This window comes from Xiphophorus maculatus, chromosome 9 (assembly GCF_002775205.1).
Source record: "Xiphophorus maculatus strain JP 163 A chromosome 9, X_maculatus-5.0-male, whole genome shotgun sequence".
Taxonomy (NCBI): Eukaryota; Metazoa; Chordata; class Actinopteri; order Cyprinodontiformes; family Poeciliidae; genus Xiphophorus; species Xiphophorus maculatus.
The window spans coordinates 14567493-14593242 of NC_036451.1; the positions used below are offsets into that span (position 1 = coordinate 14567493).

Here is a 25750-nt window from a genome sequence, read left to right on the forward strand (position 1 = left end):
AAGAGAAGGAAGAAATAAGAATGCAATTGAGTAACACCGCATGCATGCAGTTCCAAGTTTAAACAAGCAAAACATGCTGTGAATTATTTTCAGGAGAGGAAACTATGCAGTCAGGAGCAGAATCATGATTATGGTTTTATTACCATTTCCCTTAGAATTTAAATTTCATAAGAACACTCAAAGTAGATTTGTTCCCAGACAACTAATGAACATTCACAACACTGAAGCAAAGCGTGGTCATGGTACGGTCAGCTGTTTTATGAAGCTAAACGTAGTGAAAGAAGATAAAAGACAGACGATACAACAGACCAGCTGTTTGATTCCATGTTTTACTGAATAAAAACTCAGAAAGGCCTCAGCTGTTAGATAAAAAACCTAAATTTACTGGGTTTAGGTCAATAACTATCAGTTTTATTAAATATTTCTGCAGAAAAAAGGAACATTTTTTAAATTACTTTATAAACAGGGAAAGAAACTCTCCTTTTTGACAAATTAAAAACTCCTCACAGTGAAAACTACCCTTTAATGTTCTAACAATCATTTATTGTTTATTTTTATCAGACTCTGCACATCACTGCAAATTGTTTGGTAATGTTGAATCTGTCTTCTGTTGAGGATCTTTACATATACCAATGCTCTTTCTGTTTTGATATGCCTTGTTGGTAATTTAGTTTTTTTAATTATGCTTGAACAAAACCTACAGAAATGGTTGCTATTCTGATTCATAATAAGCACTTTTCTTTAAAAGCTGTATCAATTGATGTCTAGTTTTACAGCAGCATGTAGTGCTCGGATATTTATTAACTTTGCTGTAAAGTAAGTTAAGCTAAGCAGTTCTGTCAATGACGAGATATGGACCCAGTTGATAAAACAAAAATATTTATATGTCATCTAAGCAGTTTAAAAATCTCAAACGAACATCAGGGTCAGTATTACTTACTTGAGGCATTCGTGCGAACATAGATGATGTCACTCTTGGCTCCATGAACCTGATGCTCGTCAGACGCAGACAGCTGGGTTCTCACCATGATGGCATACTGGGTCCAGGGTTTCAACGACCGGATGAGGTAGCCTGGATCTTCCTGGTTGGCGCGCGGCGGTGGGTCAACGTCAGCAATAACCCAGCTGTTTGAGCCACACGCATCCTGTCCGTCGAACTCCGTCACATTCTTGTACGGGCTGCGTTTGGCATTAAAAAAAAAGTCAGTAAGAAGATACAGGAAAAAAAACAAAACGAATGCACAATGACTATACCATCATAAATATAATAATGCCTGTAATAAAAAAATAAAAATAAAAAAACATGTAATTCGGGATATAAAAACCTCCCACTTACGCCTCTTTGTAGAGAACCATAAATCCCAGCAGGTCTCTGTAGTCCGACGGCCAAAACGAATTCCACTTCAGGATGATCATGTTGTACCTGACCTTGACAGAAGTGAAGTTCAGCAGCTGCATCTCACCTACACAACAAGAGTCAGGGGTCAGCATATCTGTACAAATAGCTTGAAATACAGGTCACAGAAACCTTCAGTCTCTTAAAGATAAGATAAAAGTTTTATCCAAAACTTCAATAAAGGCATTAAAACATTTTATGAAAGTGGTGCATATTTAAGTGGGTGGAAAAGGACAAATGGGTTTCAATATTTTTCCTATATGTTATCCAAAAATGTTTACTGAGTCGGACACTCTTACAGGATGCTTGGTCTCCGTTGGTGCGAGCTGCGATGTCGTTCTTCTGGTTGCGCTCCTTGGTTCCCGTTATCTTCTCCAGCTTTCTGATTTCCGACATGCAAAGCTTAGAGTTGAAGTGGAAGAACGTGCGACCTCGCTCGATTGTCAGGTTGTGCTTGGACCAATCCCACAGCTGGCGGAGGTTTTGGTTGTCGAGTGCGTAAAAGGCGTAGCTACTAATGGAGGAACGCAGAGATAAGCAGTTAACGGATTCATCCTAGCATGAACTAAATATGAGACAAGAGGTGGAAGAAGGAGCGTTTACTCTGCTTCAAGTTGCTCTCCCTTAATGGTATGTAGCTTTCGCAGGAAGGAGAGGGAGACCAATGCGTAGGCTCTGCGAATACTCAGGTAACCTTTGATGACCTCGATCTGTCCAAGGCTAGCCTCCAGCTCGGCCGCTATGTTCGCTGTAAGCAGGAAGACAGTGGAGTTTGCAGCCAGGCAGTGATGATTATACAAAATAAAGAATGACAACATGCAGCTGTTCCAGGCGGTGGGTAAACTACTTACTTCCTCCTCGGATCTTGATGACCATGTTGCCCTCAATGACGGTGCATCCTCTTAACGCCTGGGCCGAAGTTACAGAGTCAATCGTTTTATTTCCCTGGCATGCTTTAGGACAGGGGCCCGCACAAGGTTCACAGGTCAGCCTAAACAAACACAAAAACTGAGATTAAACCAAACCGGGACAGTACATAAATTTTAAATCTATTGTTTCTTTGGCTTTTTTTAAATGAATAATCCTAGTTCAGCAATGAAGGGTGGCTTGGTAGGAGGATCCTCAATTTCGTTGTGCCTTCAGATATAATGACAATAAATTCAATTCTACTCTATTCTATTTTATTCTAACATACAATGAGTGTCCTAGAGCTCCAAATCCACAGAAAATGTCCAAATTGACAAAGTTTGAGTCAAGATTTTCTTTAAGGGTTATCAGAATAAGACTGGGCTCAATATCAATCCACAGCACACTTATTTTTAAATGTAAAAAACATGCATCAGTTTTCTTTTACTTCACAATGATTGTGTACTTTGTCTTACTGTACCATATAAAACAAAGGAAAATATATAAAATTTGAGGTTGTAATATGTCAAAAGTTGAATCTAGGTGGTGATTGCAAATCAAATTAATTTGGTGGTCAAATGACAACCAGCTTCTGTCTGGTGGTTGCAAAAATCTGCTCGCAATTCAGAAGTGAATGTTTCTCTCCGGTAATCAGATAACACCCATAATGAGCCCGTAAACGCAGATTATACTCGCTCTCATTCACTTCTGCACCTCCTTGATGTTTATTTGGACCGAGGCGACCGACGTGAATGATCAAAGAGAGCGTAATCACTGACAAACCCAAACAAACACCGCCGCAGCTCCCAAAGGGGCTCTCGCCTGTTGCTTTGTCTCTCTGTTCGCTCGGTTACGTCCTCTGCCTGCACGCGTGCACTTCTGCGTGAAATCACAAATGCAGGCAAGATTTCACAGCACGAAGAGGCCTTGATAGCGCCTTTTAGGAAATTCATTGACAAACAAGCTTCAAAAACCCCTTGAGAGATTTCTAAAGAGCTTAATCCATCTTTTTGTTCCTTTTACAGACTACAGCTTTTAAGCCCGAAGAGCTTCGCTTGAAAATGACTTTAAAATGTGTGGAGAAAAGCTGCATTTCTAATTCAGAAAGATAATGATTAATCCTTTGACAGAAAGATACAAATACTGACAATACAACTGTAAGGAATCCTAAAAAACAAACTCATATCTTTTGCTCCAGTAACAGATTTACACTGACAACATCTATATAACGAAACATGGATTTCCATGGCAACAACAGAGTCAATGACATCACAAGATTGTAACTGATCAGTTGGCATCAGTAAACCGTATTGGTCCATCCATGTTTAAAAATGTTAATAAGCAAGGTTTTAAAAAAATGTGCAAATATTGGAGAATAATTCAATCCAGGTTTGACTTCTTTTAATTTTTAAGTGGTCTTAATGCCAGTATTGTTAAAGAATATAGGATGTTTGTTTCTATATAAAAGTGTTGTATATTAACTGAAAAAAAATGCCTCATGTGATGTCGCTGGAGGGAGGAGCGCTTAAAATTTCGCTTTGGGATGCTGTTTAAAATTTTTTTACTACAAAACAGCACTTCAAAAGAAAAAAAAATGATGGCATGTTGGTCTATAGTTAAACCACATTAAAGGTTTTGTGTAAAATTCTGGCTGGCAGCTTTAACAAGTTTAGATCAGACAGAAGGTGATGCAGTCACCTTTTTTAAAGCCCCTGCACATGGGGATATAATCTTACAAAGGATGCTGTTGTTTGTTGAGGGAAACATATAAGCTATGCACAAACTGATGTTTGAAATCTCTTCATGCTTTAAATTCTGTTTATGTAACTCCTATTATAATCCCCTCTCAAGGACCGTGTCTTGACTTTCTCCCTCTTCCTGCTGAACTGTCCTCACAATGGTATTTAGTACAAAGACATGGAAACCTCCCAGTTTCAGTCCCGATGATCTTTGTTTACAGTTTATCGAACGCTTGAGAATTCCTACCAATTAAAGACCAACTAAATGTTCGTCGCTTTATGATTTTTGAGCGAGTGAAAACACGGTAACAAGTGTGAAGACAATGAATAATAAGAAAAACTCAAGGAGTTGTCTTTCTCCGTCTCCCACACATGGAGGAAAAAAAACCATATACTCTGCCTCTCCAGCGTAACGCTCTAGTTGCAGCGCAGAAAAGGGAGAATGTTTTGGGCTGTTGTACCAAAAACACAGACACACAGGCAGACAGGTCGGGGCTCCGAGGGCAGCTCTTAAAGGGACAGTGTTTATCTGAACCCTGTGACTCGGACTCCGGAGTCTGTTGGAACCATCTAGAGCAGAGGCCTGCAGCTGACGCTCAGGTTTTGGTTTCGGCCCAACCCTGACAGAACCACACCAAATGTGGGACTGCGTGCTCGCTGTCACGTTGTCCAAAAAAAGATGAGCAAACTCCTTTCCCATAGCAGACAGAAGCAGATGCTTTCTGAGAGCAGCAGATGTGCCTAAACACAGTTTGGAAGAGAATCACTAGTTGAAAGGAATTTAACATCATAAAACAGATTGGAGCAAATTTCCAAATGTGTACAGTATGACAGTAAAGCTTAATGTCTTTTGATGTGTGATATCTTGAGGAACGCTACAGATTTGTGAAATGAAGTGATTAAGACTGGGAGCTGGACTGAAATATCCAGTGATGAACATTTTTCATGTCCAAATTTTATAGTTTTCCAGACTAAAGTCAGCAGAGTTCTCAGTTCACTTTTGATTTATTTCCATGAATTAAAAAGTTTATTATGAAAGAAGGTTTCATCCATGCATATACAAAACACAAATGGATGGATGGATGGATGGATGGATGGATGGATGGATGGATGGATGGATGGATGGATGGATGGATGGATGGATGGATGGATGGATGGATGGATGGATGGATGGATGGATGGATAAACAGATGGGTGGAGCAGAGGTGGATAGAGAATCCAAAACTTGTACTCAAGTAAGAATAGAATTACCTCAATATATTTTTACTCAAGTAAAATTAAAAAGTAACAATCTGTGAAATTTCTCACAAAAGTAGTTAGTAAAAATGCTACTATTTTTTGACTAACTGAACATTTAAAAGCCCAATCATCAGACGGAACAAAATATACGGTACATTATGTTGAAATGTTGTTTTTTTAAAGATCAAAATGGAAACAATTAATATAAATGGCATAATTACAAAATAACAAAATCAGACAAAAGAAACATTTTTTTCAAATCAGTTTTCAATATAAAACTTCACTTTAACAAAAACTGCAGTGTTTGTGTCTGGTTAATGTTTGGTTAAAACAAGTTTGTTCTTCATACAGTGAAGTCATTCACATCTAGTATCCAGAAATTTTACTCAAGTAAAAGTAGCGATACAACATACTAACCTTACTCAAGTAAAAATAATAAAAATACTTGTAAAAGTAATTTTTTAGTCCTTGTTACTACCCAACTTTGTGGTGGACGACACAAAAGAAACAGATAGACAGATGGAAACTGATCATCTAAGTGAAACATCCAGTCGACCCTCACTGGATCATTACAGCAGTTATGGTTAAAGCTGCCGTAGACCTCCATGAATACAAAAAGTAAATAAAATATCCTGTAACCATCCAATTTTGTGACTGCGTCTGCAGCTTGTGAGAAGCTGCGCATCTGTGATGACGTTAGTTCTTGCTTTAACCAAAACACACATCGGCCGCGGTGTTGCAACACGGCCTTGATGGAAAAGTCTTGTTTATCACATGATATCTTCGGGCGGACATGCAAACGCAAACTCTGCTGTGGAAAACTTTCAGACACTTCATGGGATCAGTTTCCGATCCAACCACCAGCACCAAAAGGTGAGCTTTAAGGTTCAAACTCAGCAGCACCACAACACTGGCAAACATTTTTCCAGAGCAGAATGGAGGTACAAAAGAGTTTCCCACAGAGTCTTGTTATCACAGTCATCATGTGCTGAAACTCTACTTCCTGTCGCTCTACTGAATCTCAGTGTTGCATCCAACACTTAATTACAACATAAAGATGGGCAGGAAAAATGGGATTTTCTCATACTGTGGTCCAGGTCTTACTTGGCAGACTTGGACATATTACAAAAATGAGCAGAAATCATACATAGGGTTTCTCAAGACGCTGTTCTTGGTAACATCCATTTAATATCCATATTCTCCTCCCAGCCCGGATTATGGAGCACTACGGCATCTCTCACCATCCTGGTGAATCGCAGCTTCATATTTCTGTGTCACCACATGACTATAGTTCCTTACAGTCACTGCATCAGTGGGGTCAAAATACCAGTAGGTAGCAGCAAGAGTTTCCTTCAGCTTCATGATAGGAAGATGACAAACATCTTTGTTTTTAATCCCAGCAATACAAAGGGAGAGATTTCCACTTACTTCATCTCAATGAGCACAAATTATAAAGAAACCTGGGTGTTGTTATACTGTAACTACATTTTACAATTCACATAAAGTCTGTTACTAAATCCATATAAGTCCAGAATAAAGGTTTCACAGTGTATACTGAGAAATAGGTGCATGCTTTTATTATTTTGTTTTATTTAATTTTAATCTTGCTTTATCTATTTATTTTAGATTCACATTTTAACGTTGCTCCTGCTTTATGCAAAACTTAAATTTCACTTTTATTCTATGATTGTTTTTCTCCTTTTCAATGCAATTGTTTTTCCTTCTAGTTGATTGATTTTAATTTAAAGCACTTTAAATTATATTCTGTGTAAATAGTCAAATCAATGAATTGAAAAACACCAATTATAGTGTCTGCTTTGCCATGAGAAACAGTGAAGCAGGGAAAACTCTTATAAATTTCAATCTTCACAGCTGACGTGCTGACAGAAAGATAAAAATGCTGACAATACAACTGTAAGGATTCCTAAAAAACAAACTCATATCTTTTTTTTTCAGTAACAGATGTACACTGACAACATCTATATAATGAAACATGGATTTCCATGGCAACAACAATGTCATTGACATCACAAGATTGTAACTGATCAGTTGGCATTAGTAAACCCTATTGGTCCATCCATGTTATGGATTCATGATGACAAGATCACAATATTTTGGGGGAAAACCAAAAACATAAAGAAAGGATTCATGAATGGCAAACTGAGGTTTAAAAAATCTTTGCAAATAGTGAAAAATCAATCAATCCAGGTTTGACTTGTGTTAGTTTTTAACTTAATGCCAGCATACCTTCCTCACCCTGCAGCCCTGGCTGTGAGGCTCTACTCTACCTCTTATGTAGGATTTCGGCTCTGACCTTTAAGACGCAGAGGTCAGCTTCCTCAGTGTACAGTTTGGTGAGTGATACTCACAAAAAACACACATGCGGTGCATCTAATCCGTATTTACAACTTTACTGAAGACTATCTGAAAAATATATGCGAAAAACAGCGCAAACCGTACTGAAATATATGAACGGCATCAATCAATCTTGTCAGAGCGCTGCAGACCAAGACCAAGAAGCTTTGTGAAACACAAACCTGTCCTCGTCTTTTCATATTGATCTCAGGTTGTCGTCCTTAGTTGGTGTGACTGTCGCCTCTTGCAATAGCTCACATTAATGATTTAGTCACATGAATATTTCATTCCTCCTGCTGGAAAGTATGTTATACTCGTTGCTCAAGCCTCATGCATGCGTTTAGTGAGCGTGTAAACAGGAGTGGTTTCCAAAACACATACTTGGCATCTAAACAAACACGCATCTCCCTGGTTTAGCAAGAGCCAGTGAGGCTAAATAAGCATGACAGTGATTTTCCCTTGCAACAAGTAAGAATGCTCTTGATTATTGGAATGCAGATCAAACGGTGAGCTCAAAAGAAGCAGGTATAACAGATGTTTAGGATGATTTTGCAACGTGATATCGAGTAGCAGGATAAAGGCCTCGTTATGTGGCTCTTTATCAGTTCAATTTTCCACCTCTCTGGCATATTCTACTCCAGTCACCGTAAGCACAGACATAATCTTTGCCGGTAGGATAAAATGTGTTTATGACTCTTTAAACTGATCTTTCAAATCCCTATGATAAACCATGCCATACCAAACAACCTTGTGAAACATCCAATCACACTAAATAAACAGCTCCTTGACAGATTATTAAAGCTGGTTCAGTTTGACAACACAAGTGTCCTTTCACCAGGAAAAATAAGTAATGTTAAACTCCTCATACACAATAAACTAGCTGAACAGGATACAATATTGCAAGAACACGTTTATAAAATGACAGTTGATTGTTCTCTAAAATCAAATTTTAATAATATATCCAGTTTGCATTTTGAGTCATAAAGAGCACAGATTCTGTTTACCAGGATAAATTACCTTCTTGTTACATCAGACGAGTCCTTACTATTTAAATGGCAAATAATAGAATCGGGACTTAATTTACCTTTGTAACCATTAAAATATACTGGAAACTATCAGAACAAAATGGGCTTATTTGAGAACTTTAATATGAAGTAATGACTAGAAGCTCCATATTGGGTGCTTCCAGTTCAATATTAGTTTGTTAGGTCAAATGCTGTTTATTTTGTGACTCATAAAACTGAAATCTTTGCTGCAATGTGAATGCCATGAGCCATATTCTTTGATACAAAACCAAAGATGGCAGGTTAGTTGCACGCAATGAGAAATTGCAGATTGACATCCACTACATCAATAACCCTACTGCAGAAGCCCTTCACATTTTTAAGCCTAAAAGATTGATTTCACTGATGAGCAAACAAATAACAAAAATGGAGAAATAAATTATTAAAATTCCCCAAAGGAGGAGAAAAATAAGCTTCCGCTGCATTCTTTACTCAGATAATAGATCTCTCTACTCAACAACGCCTTTGTACGTTTGTGTACAAATCTTATTGTGCTCGCTAACCACCACACATTTGTTTCTCTTGTGTTGATGGTGGCCTTCGAGACGTGTTTGCATGTGAGCTCTTGGTGAGCCAGACTTACGTAGTGGAGTTGCTGCTGTATCCAGAAGGACACTCCTGAATGCAGGCCCCGTTGTAGATGACGTACTCATGGCAGTTGGCATCCAGGTTTTTAGATTTCTTACACTGGCTGTGAAGGTCCTGCAAGACAAAAAAATAAATAATCAGCTCACCTAATCTATTTTGGTGACTAAAAAGATTTTCTATTATACTGAATTAATTAAAATGGCTTCTGATCCCTGAAAAAAATGTGGCGAGTCTTAGTTTTCCCCCAAAATATGGCTGTGGTCTCATCTTGTTCTTTTTCATTATCATTCCTCCCAGCAGCTGCGCCCCAATAAAATCAATGTTTACATCCGTGCTGGCATTAGCACAGTTATTGCACAGTTTTTTGTTTGTTTTTTTTTTACACATTTTTAATAGATTTCTCCTGTCTTTGCATACTGACTGTAAAATGTCTGCTGTGTTTTTTAAAGTTCAAAACAAATCCATGTTATGGACATTTTATAAACGTCACCTCACTCAGTTGTACATCCTTTGGATTGTAAGTACAATATTTATATTCTAATAACTGCACAGAATTTTTTATATTATAATCTTGTACAGTATGTTGCTATTAATATGAGTGTTATTTTTAATCTTGATTTTTATGCATTTTCTAAAACATTTGGAACTTCTGTGTGAACCTGTATATATCAGATCCTCTGTTACAGCAGAATTTCCCCTCAGTGAGACAATAAAGGCTTTCCTATTCCTATTCTACTCTATTCTGTTCTGTCTTAGGAAATTTAGGAAATTAATATATACTTTCACCCCTACTTGTTAAATCATTTTAATGTAATGACATTTATTGATTAGACAATTATTAAAATCAGATTAGAGCAAATAAAACACTTTGCATCTGACTCCAGAATGTTGTCTTCAGAGCTGTCTGACACAAAAGTTATACCTTGTAAAAATAAACAACACAAAGCTGGTATGAAACGCTATAAAAATGGTAAAAATCTGAATTGTTTTTCAAAGTTTGCAATTATTATAACGTACATCAGAAGTCCTACAAAGTGAAAGCAATAAAACACTACCTGCTTTAAACTACTTCACAGAACCCCACTTCAGACAAATCAGAATATCTCAGTAATTGGATTTGGTGACAGAAATCTCAGCTACTACAAACCTGGCAGAAAGAGAAGCTGACACAGCGCCAGCCTTGGAAGACGTAGTATCCAGGAGGGCATTTGTCCACGCAGATGTTTCCATGCTGGAGGTTCCTGCAGGCCACACAGCTGGTGGCGTTCCCCGGCTCCGAGCAACCGCCCAGGCACTGATCGTGGCAGCACTGGCCCTGACGGCTGCATGCGCCATTTTTACAGTTATCGCATGCTGAGGAAAAGCAGAAGAGGAAGAAGTTGGTTAATATCAAGCCACACAGACAAAACAGACCTACAACATTTTTACTGTAGTTTGAGGAAACTGTGGGAGAAACAGACACATTTTTTGTATCTGTGCACAAATACACAAGCTCGGTTTAAAGCTCACCTCTCAGAAATGCCACAGATCTTACTGCTGCAGTGATTGATATTAAGCTTCAATGAAAGCTCTCATTAGCCTGTATTTACATATCTACCCACACTAACAGAACCTCATAATCTAAACAGGACTTCAGTGGTAAAGCAACGCTCCCTACAGGGGTAAAAACATCACAGATAGATTAATGGGGTTTAAGTTAAATTGCACTGAAGCTCACAAGTTGAGTACCAGCACTAATCAGAGATCAAAAACAAAAGCAGAAATGCTGCAGCTGTAAAGACCTTCAAAGATTTAACCGCACAAACAAAATGCATAAAAATCAAGATTAAAAATAACAACACTTATATTAATAGCAACATGCTGTTCTGACATCCGCGGAGAGATTTAGTGACCACAGTTTACAGTCGGCAGGTCAACAGCAGCAGTCTGCAGCGCCATGGAAACAACCTGAACGGCTGAAAGCCTGAAGATTATGTGTTGCTAGCTAATGTCAGCTTTCATTTCACCATTTGGTCAGAGAGACTGATTGTCAAACTATCCGGCAGGCCTGATGTGTGTGGTGTGTCCTTCTCCTCTGGGAGGGAACTGAGCTTCAAAAGGAAGATTTTTTTTTTTTTTAATGAACCGCAAAGAAAAGCTGCATGCAAGCAGATGTATAGTGAGACATAAATTCGAAATGCAAAAAAAATCTTAACAGATAATCTGAAAATTGTGGTGTGAACTTGTACTCAGACCTCATCTGTCCTTTCCCAGCCACCTTGCACAGCCACCTGTCACATTAATTATAGTTGCTGGTATTTTAGAGTAGATTTTTCGTTCTTCTTGCATAAAAAGAAAAAAAAACCTGAAGATCCTTCAGATTGTAACACAAGTGAATGTGAAGAGCAACATTCAAGTCTCAGTTGTCAAGATTTTCAAATTGATTTAGGTCTGGACTTAGCCTGGGCCATTTTAACATGAGTACATGGACTGATCTAAATCAATCCATTGTAGTTGTGGCTGGATTGCCCCAGGTTTATCTCCATGTCCTTAGGGATTTTATGTTATTTTTCCATTTTCCCAGCAATACTAACAGCTTTAATTGAAGTTATATTCAGGGAAAATGTTCACCTCGCTGTGTAAATTTGTATTTCTAATTTAACGCAGTTATGTCCATCACCATAATGACAGAATAAATCCTGTTTGGATCACAACATAGGCCATGTTCAAGGTTTTACTGTCAAAGACCAATAAACTTTAATTTTGTAATGCTTAACACTCGAGTTGGAAGATATTTTAAATACCCAAAATAAAAACAACCAAAAACAATAAATGAAATGGGGAAAAAATCCCCACTGAAATCATAATTAAAATAAAATGGATTATGAAGTCACCATATACTAAACTGCCCTTCACAAAATAATCATTCGATATTAACTAGTTAATTTTAATTTATCATACAATTACTTGATTAATTCTCCTGCTGCCAGTTTTGATATAAAGAAAAACAGAACCAGAGTGTCTCAGAAAACAGATCCGGGACAAACAGCAATAAAAAGTTAACTTAATCTGTTAAATAAAATCCTTTTATAATATAGTCAAAAATCATAACACCACTGACGAAAAGCTGAAAATTGCAGCAGCAGCCACTGTTTGTGAGGACTTAGCCTCATCCATTTATTACCAAAGACATGGTTAGGACCCCCTCTTTCTGCTTGGAAGGCTGCCCATTGTACTGCCTGAGTAAAGCAAACAGGGTTGCTGCAGGCAGGGGGGCAGGGAGTTGGTGGGATAATAAGGGTGAAAAAAGGGCAGCAATGAGTAGAGGAAAAACCACACTATGTTCAGCCTTTGGGGTAGTTCTTCACTCCTCTGCTATTCCTTTACTACGAGCTGTGAACCCACTTCAACACAGCACACAGCCGTCTCCGACAGTGAGAAATGCACAGCCCTACCTCGCTCTCTCTCATCTGTTGGCTGTTTTGTATGCGTACGTGCTGCGACCACGGCGTCGCCGCGTAACAGAGCGGGGAGGGGCATCCCTGGTCCGGCTCCAGATCCAGGATCCACGCCGGAGATCCGCTCAGCTCTAGATCCACCCTCGGCTTCAGCCAATGTGTTTGCTGGCTGGGGGAGGCAACTGTTCTGTGGCCTCTTCCATGTTGGGGTGGAGAGCCGCCCAGGTTTAACCCTGGCCCTGCTGGGGCAGAGGCCGAGGGGCGGTAGACGGTAGACGCAGCAAAGGAGCCAAACATGTCCGGATAGATGAATCCAAAGCCGCTGCTTTAGAGGAGCAACAGCAGGAGCAACGCGGCTCAGATATATGAAATGCTATAAGTCTATATCTATATATTAACATCAATAATATCTAGACATAGAGTCTGGTTTGTTTATTATAAAATGTGACTAATTAATTGTTGTTGATGGAATATAAATAAACCGAATAAAGTTAAAGTGAACTGAAATAAGTATTTGTTGCTATAAAGCCAGATTGAAATTCAAATATGATGTATAATATTTCTTAACTTACAGATAGGAAAATATAACAACTAGCAACATGATGATTTTAAGACTTTTCCTATCGGTAAAATCAGTGGTCTCAAACTGCATTCCTTGAGGGCCAGAGTCCTGCAACTTTTAGCTGCATTCCTTGGCTACAAATTTGAATAAAATGGTGAAACTGCCTCAGCTGAATGCAATAAAGCTACAATTCTAGCTAATGAGCTAATATAATCTCTGATTTAAATCATTTAATTGTCTTGTAAATGAAATGTGCTATGTAAATAATCTCTCCTTCCCTTATTGGATTTGGTGAATAAGATGTTTTTAATATGCAATTTAATAAGTAAAACTGCATTTTATGATTGAAACAGATAAAGTGCTACAAAGTGTAGTAACACTCTTCCTATCAGCACCCTTTGGGAACTGAAAGCCCCTAAATATGTGGGCAGGTTTTTTCTTTTGAACGACTGGGAACAAAGTCTGAGCAGACATCAGCTTTTAGGAGCTAGATTTAGTTTTAGAGGATGGGATTAAAAGAAGGTGATGTACGGGTCAGGGTAATAACTCACTGTGAGGGAATGTTGGTGGCATAGAGGAACGGCCAGAATCAGATGCACACAGGCTGGCAACACTAAGTAAAGCACCACGATTTATAGGCAACAGCATGTATTTGTAGAGAATTGTTTAACAAATATCATACATGTTTTTTCATTTATTATTTTTATTTTAATTCATATTGTTTTATATTAAGCAAAACAAACAGGCGCAACATTAGTGTAGCTGCTAAATTAACAAAGACTATTTAAATCATATTAGTATAATTATAATAAATTTATTATGACTGCCATGAAAAGTCAGACATAGGTCACATTTGTCTGAACTATGAGCAGTTCAATTACGACATTTTTTCACCTGCCAGAAGGTAATACTTGCTTCTCTGTTTTATAAATAAAAATCATTAGATCACATATTATCATTTATTCATTTAAATGCTGGTGTTAATACTCTACTTATCACTATGAGATGTGAACCATTTATTAGCACATTACTTTATGATTAACAGCAGGATTTACAGTGTTTGTGCATATTTTTTTTAATGCTGACATGTTTCAAGCTTTTTAATCAGCTATTGTTTGAGTTTTATAGAAAAAAAAAGCTGCATTTTAAATAAGCAGATCCCATAGCTATAATCTCATTGTGAAGCTGGTGGTGTTTCTGCTTTAAGGTTATAATGCCAACACAGGCCTAATAACATCACTACTGCTGCAAGATTATTCCCAATTCTGCTCACCCTTGCATCAGGCTACACAAGCTAGCTGCTGTGCCAAACACGCTCCAGTCAACTCACTCATTCATTCATCCCCTCCTTCTCCTCCTCACCACCGCCTCACCCTGCACCACTATTTGCTGCTCTATCTGCCAGGCTTTCTAGGCCACTCAGCCCCTCCCACTTTCATTCATGTAACGCCTTGTTTTGTTTTCATGCAGGCAGGCAGGATTAAGGAGGGAAGGAGGGAATGGATGGATGGATGAGTGAGTGAACGGATGGATGGATGCAGGAGGAATTTCAGTTGCATTTCAACAACAAGAGGAGGTGGCAGCTGTAGCATCCTGGATAGATTTCGTTCCTTAAGCAAAGCACACGCCTCATATTAAACCTCAGTGTGTCATTTCATAAATTGCTCACCTTTTCTCCCCCCACACACACAAACACACGCAGTCTGTTCCAGGAAGGAGCTTAAACGCAAAGCCCGATCAAAGGTGTGCTGTGTTTACCTTTCATTTGACCGTGGCAGTAAAGAACCCTGGCTGCTCTCTACCCCAGAGAAGGAACGTGGGAGAAGCCAAGCAGCCAATCAAACACCGTCACAAACGGCAACGCTTTCTGCTCTTAATGCAGAAAAAAACCTCCCCTTTAATTGGCAGTGTTGTCTAAAGGCAAAAGTGCCGGGAACAACAACAAACACGCTTTTTAATTTGTTTTTACTCCAGAGCTGTTTACTCAGGAGAAAACGTGCACATGCATGTTCGTCCCTCCCCCCAGTCCCCTCGACTCAATTTCTTTCTTTTTTTAAACACACACACACAGCTGGATTCACATTTACTATATTTGGCCATGGTGGGAGTCCTAAGCTTCCAAAGCTTTGCTATAAATGCTCGGACTGATCCATTGTAAGTAATTTGCCCTGAGATGGTTGAGGAGAGAAACGGAGGAGGAGTGTAAACAGAAACGCACGGATCACCGGAAGGCGGAGGGTGATGGCATCAGAAACACCTTTATGGATGCAAACATGAATCAATACACACACTCAGGGAAATTATTTTTTGTGTCAGTTGTGATGAGAAAGATAAAAAACAGCTGAAGATGGAGAGAAATTAAGCAGATCAGGTAAGACTTGAAGGAAGGGAGTCGGAGGAACATACAGATCTCATACATTTTAAAGTGAAAGTAACATCAGCTCCTTTATAAAATGTGATCCATCTCTTTCTCGCCACTGCCACTCAAATGGAGTCAGAGCTCTGTCCATCCAGGCTAATGGACAAGAGCTGCATAATATACCAGCCTGTACATCACAATCCTCAAGGACGACTGACACGAAGTAAATACGCAAACTGAACAGTCAGTAATGTGGCCTTCGTAATCATTTTGTTAGTTTTAAAACATTAGGAATTTGAAAAAAAGAGCTCTTTGTGTCTATCGATGAAATTTATTGTATTTATTTATATAGGATAACATCTGAAAGACAATTCCCCCCTACCCCCCATCTCTTCAGACATACTTGATATGGTTTGATTGTATATGTCCGTCTTCGTCATAGGTGTCACAGCTGAAGACCTCTAACGAAGATAGACGTACAAGTGTCAGATATGCATGAAGAGATAGAAAATAACTACGTGTCTAATTACAAAACTGAGGTTTTAGTGCAATACAAAAAAAATCATGGCATGGAAATAAGTTCTCAGGAAGTGGAGAGCGTTTACTAAGAAGCAGCGCTGCCTCACTACTAATAAACTGAGATGTGAATGTTTCCTACTTAACCAGCTTCATTTATGTCCTACTATAGATCTGTCATCAACACGCTGACAACAATGGCACTCTGTGATCTCTCTTTATGAGGAGTGTTTGAGTCACACCGAATCCCCACAGGCAAATGTTTGGACAGGACGTTTATCCAGTTTAAATGGCTTCACTGACCATGTCGCATGCAGCCAGCTGGTGATCGCATGCAGACATAGACATGCACTGAATCTCGGCTGAGACGGCAAAACAAATAGTCAAGCTTTAGATGCATCCAAAAGACATAAACCTGTCATAAACAGTACAAGTTGTAAAAGGAAAGGGCAGAACGCTCTGACATGAGGTTTAATGTCATTTTAAGGTTTCTCTATCCTCCTGCCTGAATAGCCTGGATTCTAATTGGAACTGACACTTAAACTGGGTCAAAACTGAACAAAACTCGACTCTTTCACACTTCACAAATCAAAATGATGAAGAAGATCAAGCGGAGGACACGTTTGCCCCTTCACTCCTAACAGTGTAAGTAATCACACCCATCTATGTATCTGCATACCTGCATCAACATCTCCTGCAGCTTCCCAACATAACATTCTGTCCATCTCTGCAGCCTATCGAGGGTTAGACATGTAAACAGTCTAAAAGGAAAGTTACAGTGACAGTTTGTGGGTTCATGATACCGCAGGTTTAAAAACCACAAGAGTCTTTGTTGTTCACTACCTGTCATTTAAACTCCCTTTTAGTTGAATGGGCGTAACAAGAGTTGAGTTTCTTCTGGTAGCACTGGTCGGCAAGCGAACACGGCGAAGGAGTTATGAGAGTTTGGCAAATGAATAGAGCCCAAGGCAGCTAACCCAGTTAAATAATAAGCTATCGTCTCAGAATAAATATCTCAGTAAGATTTATTTTTATTAGTAGTATTTATTACTATAAAATTTAGTCATTGATATTACATGATTTTGTTTAAATCTTTAAAAAAAATTAAAATAAATAAATAAATAAATAAATCTTTAAAATAAATTTAAAAAGTTATTTTTTAGCTGGCACATAACAACCAGCTGGTAGCACAAATATATAACAAAAGTTAGATTTTGTCCTAGAACCTTTTTGTAATTGAAGATTTTGCACCAAGGCTTTAATAGTTTATAACCATATCATACGCAACCTTTATCATCAAAATACGTACAAATGATACCGACTTTACATCAGAGTCATTACAACATAAAAAGGGGACAGTTTCTGACTCATGCATAAAATATTTTTCATATTGATACTGTAAAAAATCTCTAACTCCACCACAGCGTAATCAGCTATGTTTTCAGTTTTCATAACCTAAATAAGAGGATGCAAAATAAAACAAAATGCGACATAAGTCACTTTATTAGTTCAAATACGACACACATATTAACACATGAAGAAATTAACCAAATGAAAGAATGAATCTAGCTTAATAAAGTTAGACTTGAACCCTGCTTTGTATTTCTGCTCATCGATTTCCCCGTCTGTCTTCTTCTGCACTGGCCAGGCCTGCTGGCCCATCCTGTTACCATGGAAATGAGTCCAGACATGGACCGTCTGTAGTGATTAGCTGAATGTTCTCCACCAAGCATTTTTTAGATTCCCTAGTCATCATTTGTATCTTGGATTTCATCACACACAAACACTCTTCCTCTTCATCCTGCTGGACTTGCTCTAGCCTGGGATATTCCCCGCTGCACCTCCTCTAATGCTTCACTTAAAACCCTTCATGCAGAATCACCTTTTCTCCTGAAAGCCCCTGCACTCGACATCAGTGTTCCTCACCAAACACCCCACCCTCTCCCACTCTCTGGCTCGTCTTTAATTTTGTCACACAACCACCAGCTCACACACACACAAAGGAGCCGAAACAGACTCTGCTGAAGTCTTTGCAGATTTGTTTTTCTCCTTTGGAAACAAACACACACACACACGCACACACACACACACACACACACAGACGACCAGGTCCGACACACTTCACTGATTGGACAGTTAATTGACAGGAAAGGAATGACGGCAGGAAGCAGCCGGTGAACATCCATCTGCAGAGTGAGGCACCTGCATCACATCTTCATGATTCTTCTGCACATGGCACACAAACCATCAATCACACACTCACACAAACAGAAGAGGACGCCTTGGATAGGTTGGAAAACTCAGCATCATGTGGAGGCTGTCATCAGGTCCAGGTGGCCAGGATTTATCAAGCCATGAAGACATCAAACAGCTACATTAGGACTTAATGAGAGACAGTAGGTGTCCAGTCTTACATCTGACTGATGGGACTGAGATTTATACTGCTGATGAATCCTCATTGTTTTGTTCAAGCCAATATACTGAGCTTTCTGTCAAAATGCAAACTAGTACTGCAAAATTGTCTATTTCTACTAGTTGCTCAGTTTGTTGATTTATTTAGGTGGCGTATAATAATCATTATGTTTCATCCCCACAAGAAAAAAGATTTCATTCTTCTAGTTGAACCACTGTCCTTGTTTTGTTTAGACAAAACAAACCGTTGTAGGTTTGTTTAAAAACCTACAACGCCACAAAATTGTTCCTCCTAAAATTCGACTTCATTAAGTTGTTTAAACCTAAACGTTTTCTCAAAGCGTTGTTTAGGTTTTGTGGCTCTAGAGAAATTATCCTTATAAGGGGAGAGAGCAGAAATGGATCTTTGGACCAAAAATAATAATAACTAAATATATGTAGACACAAACAGTATGAGAGAGTACTTAAAATACTAATTGATGCATTGTTCTTGTGCATCAATAAACCAGCCTTACAAACAGAAATGCACAGGACTTGGCAAATTTACAAACTCCAAATTTGGCCTGGTGATTTCAGCAAGTTTCAACTCCTCTTTAGCAACTGAAATATAGAAATATCACCCCATAAGTGATCACCACGCGAAAACAGAGGCTAAAAGAAAGCAAAGAATTGTTTTAAGTAACTTCTTAAACCTGTTGTGCTTCTCGCATTTTGAACAGCTCGCTGAAAATAGATTTTTGAGGTCGAACGTGATGATGACATCAAATTGATCATCATCCGATTAAAATCAACGACCAATTTCCCTGTGCTTTTCTTCTTAATCATTTTAAAGTATTAGTGTGGGCCTAAGCACCATTAAGGCATCTTCAACGTTTTTTGTTTCTTTTCAAATGCTCTATTATTATTATTATTATTAACATATCTTCATGTTGACCACACAAACACCAGGCGAAAAAGAGCAAACACAGCTTTTTCTGTGCTTGTGTTACACAGAGGAAATGCTTACCAGAGGAATGATTGTCGTATGTTCCCTCCCTCCTTACTCCATCTATCCTCTTCTCCGTCCTTCCTGTCTGTCTTACATGTCAGGGGCTTTAAGTTCACTCGGTACTGAAGACTCAGGGATACCAGACTGACTGTTAATGCAGCGCTATTTTGATTAATCTATAAAAAGACACGCTGCAGCTTTTCTTGACATTAGAGCTTGACTAGCAAGCCAACTGAGCCACTAAATGATCCAACAGATATACGACAGGAAATTAGTTATGTAATAAAAATGGTCAAAAACGGGTGCTGAGAAGAAAAACAAGAAAAGAAAGAAAGATTTTTGGAAAATATGGGAGTAAATGACTACACTAGGAATTTATTTATTTAAACTAACCTAAATTAATATCAAATGAACAGTTTTGGACAGTATGGCAAAAAGAAGAATGTGGATTGCAAAATTTTTAAGCCAATTTTTAAATCTCAAAATTTTGTGTATATTAATATTATTATTACAGTTACACTGTTCTGCTTTAATTCAAAAAGAAATGAGAGAAATATTTGTGACCGTACCCGTCAATGTTTGGGAAAACTGGCAGACAAGAGATTTAGAAAACTAAGCCTGATGTTGGAAGCACAATGTCACAAAAAAAACACCAGAATTAACAGTTGTGCATAATGATACAGTGGTGCTGTTTTAGCAATAAGGTAAATTAAGGTTTTTCTGCTGTAGATTCTCTGCAAACATAATCTTCTAAGAATTGAAAGGCTATGCCGAAATTGAAAGAATTAAATGCTATATTTTTATTCCAACAAAATGAAATTATTAGAAAACCTGCATTTGGCTACAGCTGCAGCTTTGGCAACAAAGCAAGTTCCACGGTCAAGAGTGAAACCATGAATATTTGTCGCAATAATTAACTGAGTTTGAAAACAAACTGTGTATAACACAAAGAACAAAGACTGCTGCTTTTCCACAGCACATATTCACTCATAAATTAGAATATATTTGAGGCCCACATTTCTGCATTTAACTTTTTGTTCATATGATCTTATATTCTGATATTAAATATTGTGTTTTAGCTGTAAGAGGAAAATGTTGATTGTTAACAAAAGTAAAGCCTTAAAAACATCCATCTGTGCCATTACACTATATAATGTGCTTCACTTTGTGAAAATAAATTAACTGAAATAAGTTAACTTTCAATAATGTTCTAATTCATAGAATGGCTCTGTAGCGCCATGTTTTACAAATCTATCATTGTTCAGTCAGCAACAGATTAATCACATGGTCTATTTAACAACCCAGCAGGAAAACATCTCATATTTATTGCAAATAAATTTTAATGAAGAAAAAGTGTTTTGCTGGCATTATATTGTCAGGATGTAGTGTGTCTGACATCTGTGCAGCTTTACAGTGGTTTCCTTTTCAGACACTGAATAAAACTGAAAGCAGAGGAAACAAGAAAATGACAGAATAATAGGATAAGAGCTCATAAAGACACGAGACGGCTGTTCCTCTGCTGTGTCTCTGCAGAGCGGCCAGCCGTGCCGTGCAGTGGGGCACAGGGCGTGCAGCCTGGGCGGGACGGCTGCAGTGCAGATGCTAGCTGTCCTATTTCATATTCAAAGCGCCACACAGAGCACAGCTACAGTACACAGGCAGACACACACACATACTGGAGTGTAGACACACATGGTCAAAGAGCGACAATACAGAAGAAAGGGAAGTAATCGGAAGGTCAGAGCAGAAGAGCTCAGAGTAAGCCAACAGAAATCTTTAAGGTCATTTTGTCCACAAAGCTTCTTCTACAGTAGATTTGTAAACCCGGGAACAACTATTTCTGAGTACAATAGGTTCCCTTCAAGTAAAATTTTGAGATTTTCACAAAATACATAGTTTCAACTTGATGTGATGAGTGTTAGTCATCAACTAAATATGTTAGATTCTGAATTGTCAGTCAAATGGTAGTGGAAAATTTATGAAAAACTGAGTGATTACTTCATATTTTGAGTGGTTCACTTACCAGCTTCTATTTTCCATCAGTTGAAATGTGAGACATTTGTGGAAAACATGAGAGCTTAAAGGTCTACAGACTTAAACAGAGCAAAATGTTCAGATTTCACTTAAAAAATAAGCTTTGCGAACAAAATATTTGCTCTCTAAAAACCAGTTTGATTGGGATGAAATGGAATACACAGCATCAGACAGGCACGTGTCTTGTCAAAAGGACTTCATTTCAAATCAAATTATAATCCGAGCCCATTTGACAGGCAGCGGCATGAATCCATCAATCATCCCACCACCTCGTTTTTGGAACTGGAGTTATTTCTGGAAACTTCTGGTACCCCCAGAAAATACAGGAAGAAAAATACAAGAATAAAGTACGGAGGGAAAGAAACATCACCTTACACATGGAGACAGGGATCATTGTTCTGTATTTCCCACAACTGGTATGTCAGACGGTTAAGATGATGGCTCAGCATCCGAGTACGAATGCAGCCCTCAAACACGCCCCTGTTGTAATGCTAATGCAGCGCGCGCCGCTCTAAAACCTCCCCTAATTAAAATCTTAGTTCCAATAACCAGCAGACTAAAGAGATTTGCCGTAAGCACTCACTATTAGCCGCCGAGCGCAGAATAAGAGATTATGCCAGTGTGGGGATATGTGTGCCAGCTGTAAGCGTACAGGGATGAGACGAGGTAGACTTTTGCAAGAGATTTTATGTGTCTATGTAAAATCGACGGTCGTATATGTGTTTTGCAGTCATGATGGGAAGGGAGGAAGCGGGCTGAGGGCTGATGCGGCACGTGACAGTCAATCAAACGCAATGATACACAGGCAAAGAATTGAGCAGTGCATGGAACGAGGAGGGGGGCCGCAGGCGTGAGGGGTGAAGAAATGCAAAAAAGGCGCTGAAAAGGAGAAGCAGAGAGGAACCGTTGGTGCAAGGGGCGATGCACAAAGGATGAAACGGGAGCAGACGGTGCAGGCACATGGTCACCACGAGGAAAACAATTAGCCTGAATGTCCAGGTTAGCCCCTAAAAAACATCAAATTCTGAAGTTTATTGTATGAAATAAACATTTAGATGACTTATTTCCCAGAAAAATGCTTCAATAAGGCTCATTTCCTCTCCTCTGTCTGTCTTAGCTTCACACATGAAGCAGATTATCCTCTGCAACTCTGATCTCTCGCCTCCATCACAAGGAAAGTACACTAAATTAACACCAATTTTGCTGCTCACGCCCTCTCTCTCCATCCCTGTTGAACATAAACATGTTGATTTTAAACTCACAGAATCGCATGCGCAGGTTTGAAATGAGTAACTGTAATAATTTAGCAGGAATCTCTCCGCACAGAAGCTTCTCGCTCCTTTTCCTTCCGCTGTGTGTTTTCTGTCTGCAACGCTGCAAAGTGTGAGACGGCGAGTAACAGGGAGGAGCTGCCATTTCGCTGGAAAGGCCCTAAGGATGGGAAAAAAAGAAAGAGATCGAGCTTGTGCACATGAACAGCCTTCCCTGTTTTGTTCTTCGTTAGATTTCCACTGAATGACGCAGAAATTACAATTTTCCCAGTTGATTCAAATTTCCAGCTCAGACGCAAGACTCACAGCATGTTTGTGTTTGTCTATGATGCAAAATTTATTTTACAGTAGTTCATAAACATTCATATTGTAGATCCATCAGTACCCCAGTGTGCCTCAGAAATATGCAAAAGGAATTACTTTTTTCTGTTTCAAAAGCATAATCTAAGTTAATTTAGCATTTAGCTCATTGGCTGTACTTAGGGAAAAAAGTCTAAATTGTGAGTTAACAATGTGAATCTCCCTCTGCCAGGAGAATGGCTCCTCTAAAGTGACTCCTCACACTTTTTGTGAACACCAATGGAAAAATTTGTAGTAGCAACGTTGTGTCCTCTAATCAGGTTCCTACACATTTGTCCTCTTAAAAGTGAATTCAAAGTGAATTTATGGCAGATGTCTCCACAGCAGTGAGGCTTTAAACAATGATCCAGTGATTGGATAGCTGGACGGACGGACAAATACAGACAAACTTCTAGTTTAGATACGGATTTAAATCTGTAAATCCAAACAGTATTTCATAATTTGGGAAACCTAGGGAGCCAAAATTCTACAATGTATTTAACTGTATTTTTACTGAAAATTGAGATTTTTTTGGACACATTTTTTTTTTACTACTTTTTAATGATCTAACCACTCTCTACGAGTTTTAGCTGCGAAAGATATTCCATGAGAATTAAACTAACTGGTCAAAACATAATGAATATGTGGAGCCTGAAGGCCTGACACTTTAAATACACAGTCATATTCTACCAAATGCTGCATCCAAGTCGTCTCTTGCAATAGCATTATTGCACACGATATTACAAAGATGATTGTCTTTCAATAAATTGTGCCGCTCTAGAAAATACATTGTGTTTGTTTTCAAGGTAAAGCTTCTCAATTGACCAGAACATTGTGCAACTTTAAAACGCCCTTGCGTTAATCAATTTGATTTGTAAATTCCCACAAGTTGGCAAGAGCATAAATAAGCTCCGTTAGTTTCCATCAGTGGCATCCAAACCTCACGTTGGACTTCTCCCTGCATCCGAAGCAGCGGGTAAAACAAAGTCGGGGATGCCAACTCACTCTGAAAACATTCACACTGTTACAGCTGCAGGTTTGGCACGAAGTGATCAAAGCGGAGAGGGTAGAAAAGATCCTGGGTTCTCAGCCAAATTCAGCTCAGTGACAGGTTCAGGCACATGGCGTCCCTTTAGGGGCCTGCCTGGAAAACAAACCCAGAGCGAGGGACTTGCACGGCAGGTGACGATTGGAAGAGAGTGGTACACCCACGAAGGAGTATCCACCAGTTTCCCATCACTGCATCTCTGTGTCTGAATAATACATGTTCACCAGAGTGTAGGATAAAAGAATAAGAAATAAGGAGTGCATATACATTAAAAGAGAAAGAAGCATTCCGGGGACTACAGGAAGAACTGTTTTTTCTTGGGGACACAAGGAGAAAACACCTGTGTCGTTTTCTGGAGAAAAGTTCAGTCGGATCCCAACGGTTCCTGATTTTAATCTGCTGATGCAACCAGGACAAAAGACAGCAGGGCAATGAAAATAAAAGCTGATGAACACGCATTTGTTTCCGTGGAAAGCACGACTTCTGCTCTGTGCATTCCTTGGTGCTTTGTAAGCTCTGTGAAGCTTACAAAGAACAATTACTCAAATTAATAACGAGAAACACCACTAATAAATACATCCCAACTCAGAAGTTGTAGCGCCGCCTCGGTTCTGATCAGGAAGAGCGATAAAGCTGAACTGAGGTTGATTTTCTGATGACTCATTTTCTCTGTTCAGACTGAACTCAGACAGGACGAAACTTATCCGAAAAGGATGATGCCACCTCAAAACAGTCAGAACCAAAGCACAAGACAGTTTACCATGACGTACCTGAAGTAAACTAATCGTGGTGCCAGCGCTCTGAATAACATGTTTTGTTTGTAGTCAGGTTGCATAACCTAGTGAAGAAGTGACCTCAGACACATTAAAGTCATCAATCAAGGCAAACTGCAAAACAAAGCTCACTGATACGTAGATTTCAAACACTGAAAGTAATGAAGGCACTAAGGACCCTTGATTGTGATTCTTCTGTTCCCTCCCCTCACCGCCAGTCCTACATGCATATTTTAATAAATATCAATTAAAGAAGGAAGATCTAAGTCATCAGTTCTTTAAATTTGTTTGTTGTAATTTTTTTTCTTGTTCTTCATTATATCACTAAAATGTCCATCATGTTATATGATGTTATAACATCAAAAACCTTCTGATACTCTGTCATATTTTTGGTTTGTTTTTCTATCACAACGATTAAAAGATCTCTGCATCGGTTCCACCCTTTGAAACTTTCCAGAGGCAGAAGAAAGTTGTTTTTTTCCTGGTTGTCTATGGCAGTGCTGGTTACTGTCCATCTATTATTCTAAATTATTAAATGAATACATTTTAAATTTTCGGGATGGGAAAAAATTTTACGCATAAGGACTTTATACAGTCGCAGTTTGACAGGTTTAAATACATACACATGGGAAGCAGTTATTCTACAATGACATGGTTTTAAAGAGAAATCAGCTGAAAGTTGTGTCTGCAAGTCAGGGATTGAAATTGTTTACAAAACTCTAAT

General features: G+C 38.8%; 1 protein-coding gene across 1 annotated transcript in view; it reads right to left on the reverse strand.

Annotated features, from left to right (window-relative positions):
* The window catches only part of LOC102227076 (insulin receptor-like), an 80401-nt gene that overhangs the window by 15813 nt on the left and 38838 nt on the right, over window positions 1-25750 (reverse strand). Inside the window, exons 3-9 of the mRNA XM_023340290.1 lie at window positions 10435-10640; window positions 9283-9401; window positions 2248-2387; window positions 2000-2144; window positions 1696-1910; window positions 1337-1463; window positions 941-1179 (exon numbers count right to left, since the gene is read on the reverse strand). Of these exons, the coding sequence (XP_023196058.1) occupies window positions 941-1179; window positions 1337-1463; window positions 1696-1910; window positions 2000-2144; window positions 2248-2387; window positions 9283-9401; window positions 10435-10640 (1191 nt within the window). The remainder of the gene's footprint in view (window positions 1-940; window positions 1180-1336; window positions 1464-1695; window positions 1911-1999; window positions 2145-2247; window positions 2388-9282; window positions 9402-10434; window positions 10641-25750) is intronic.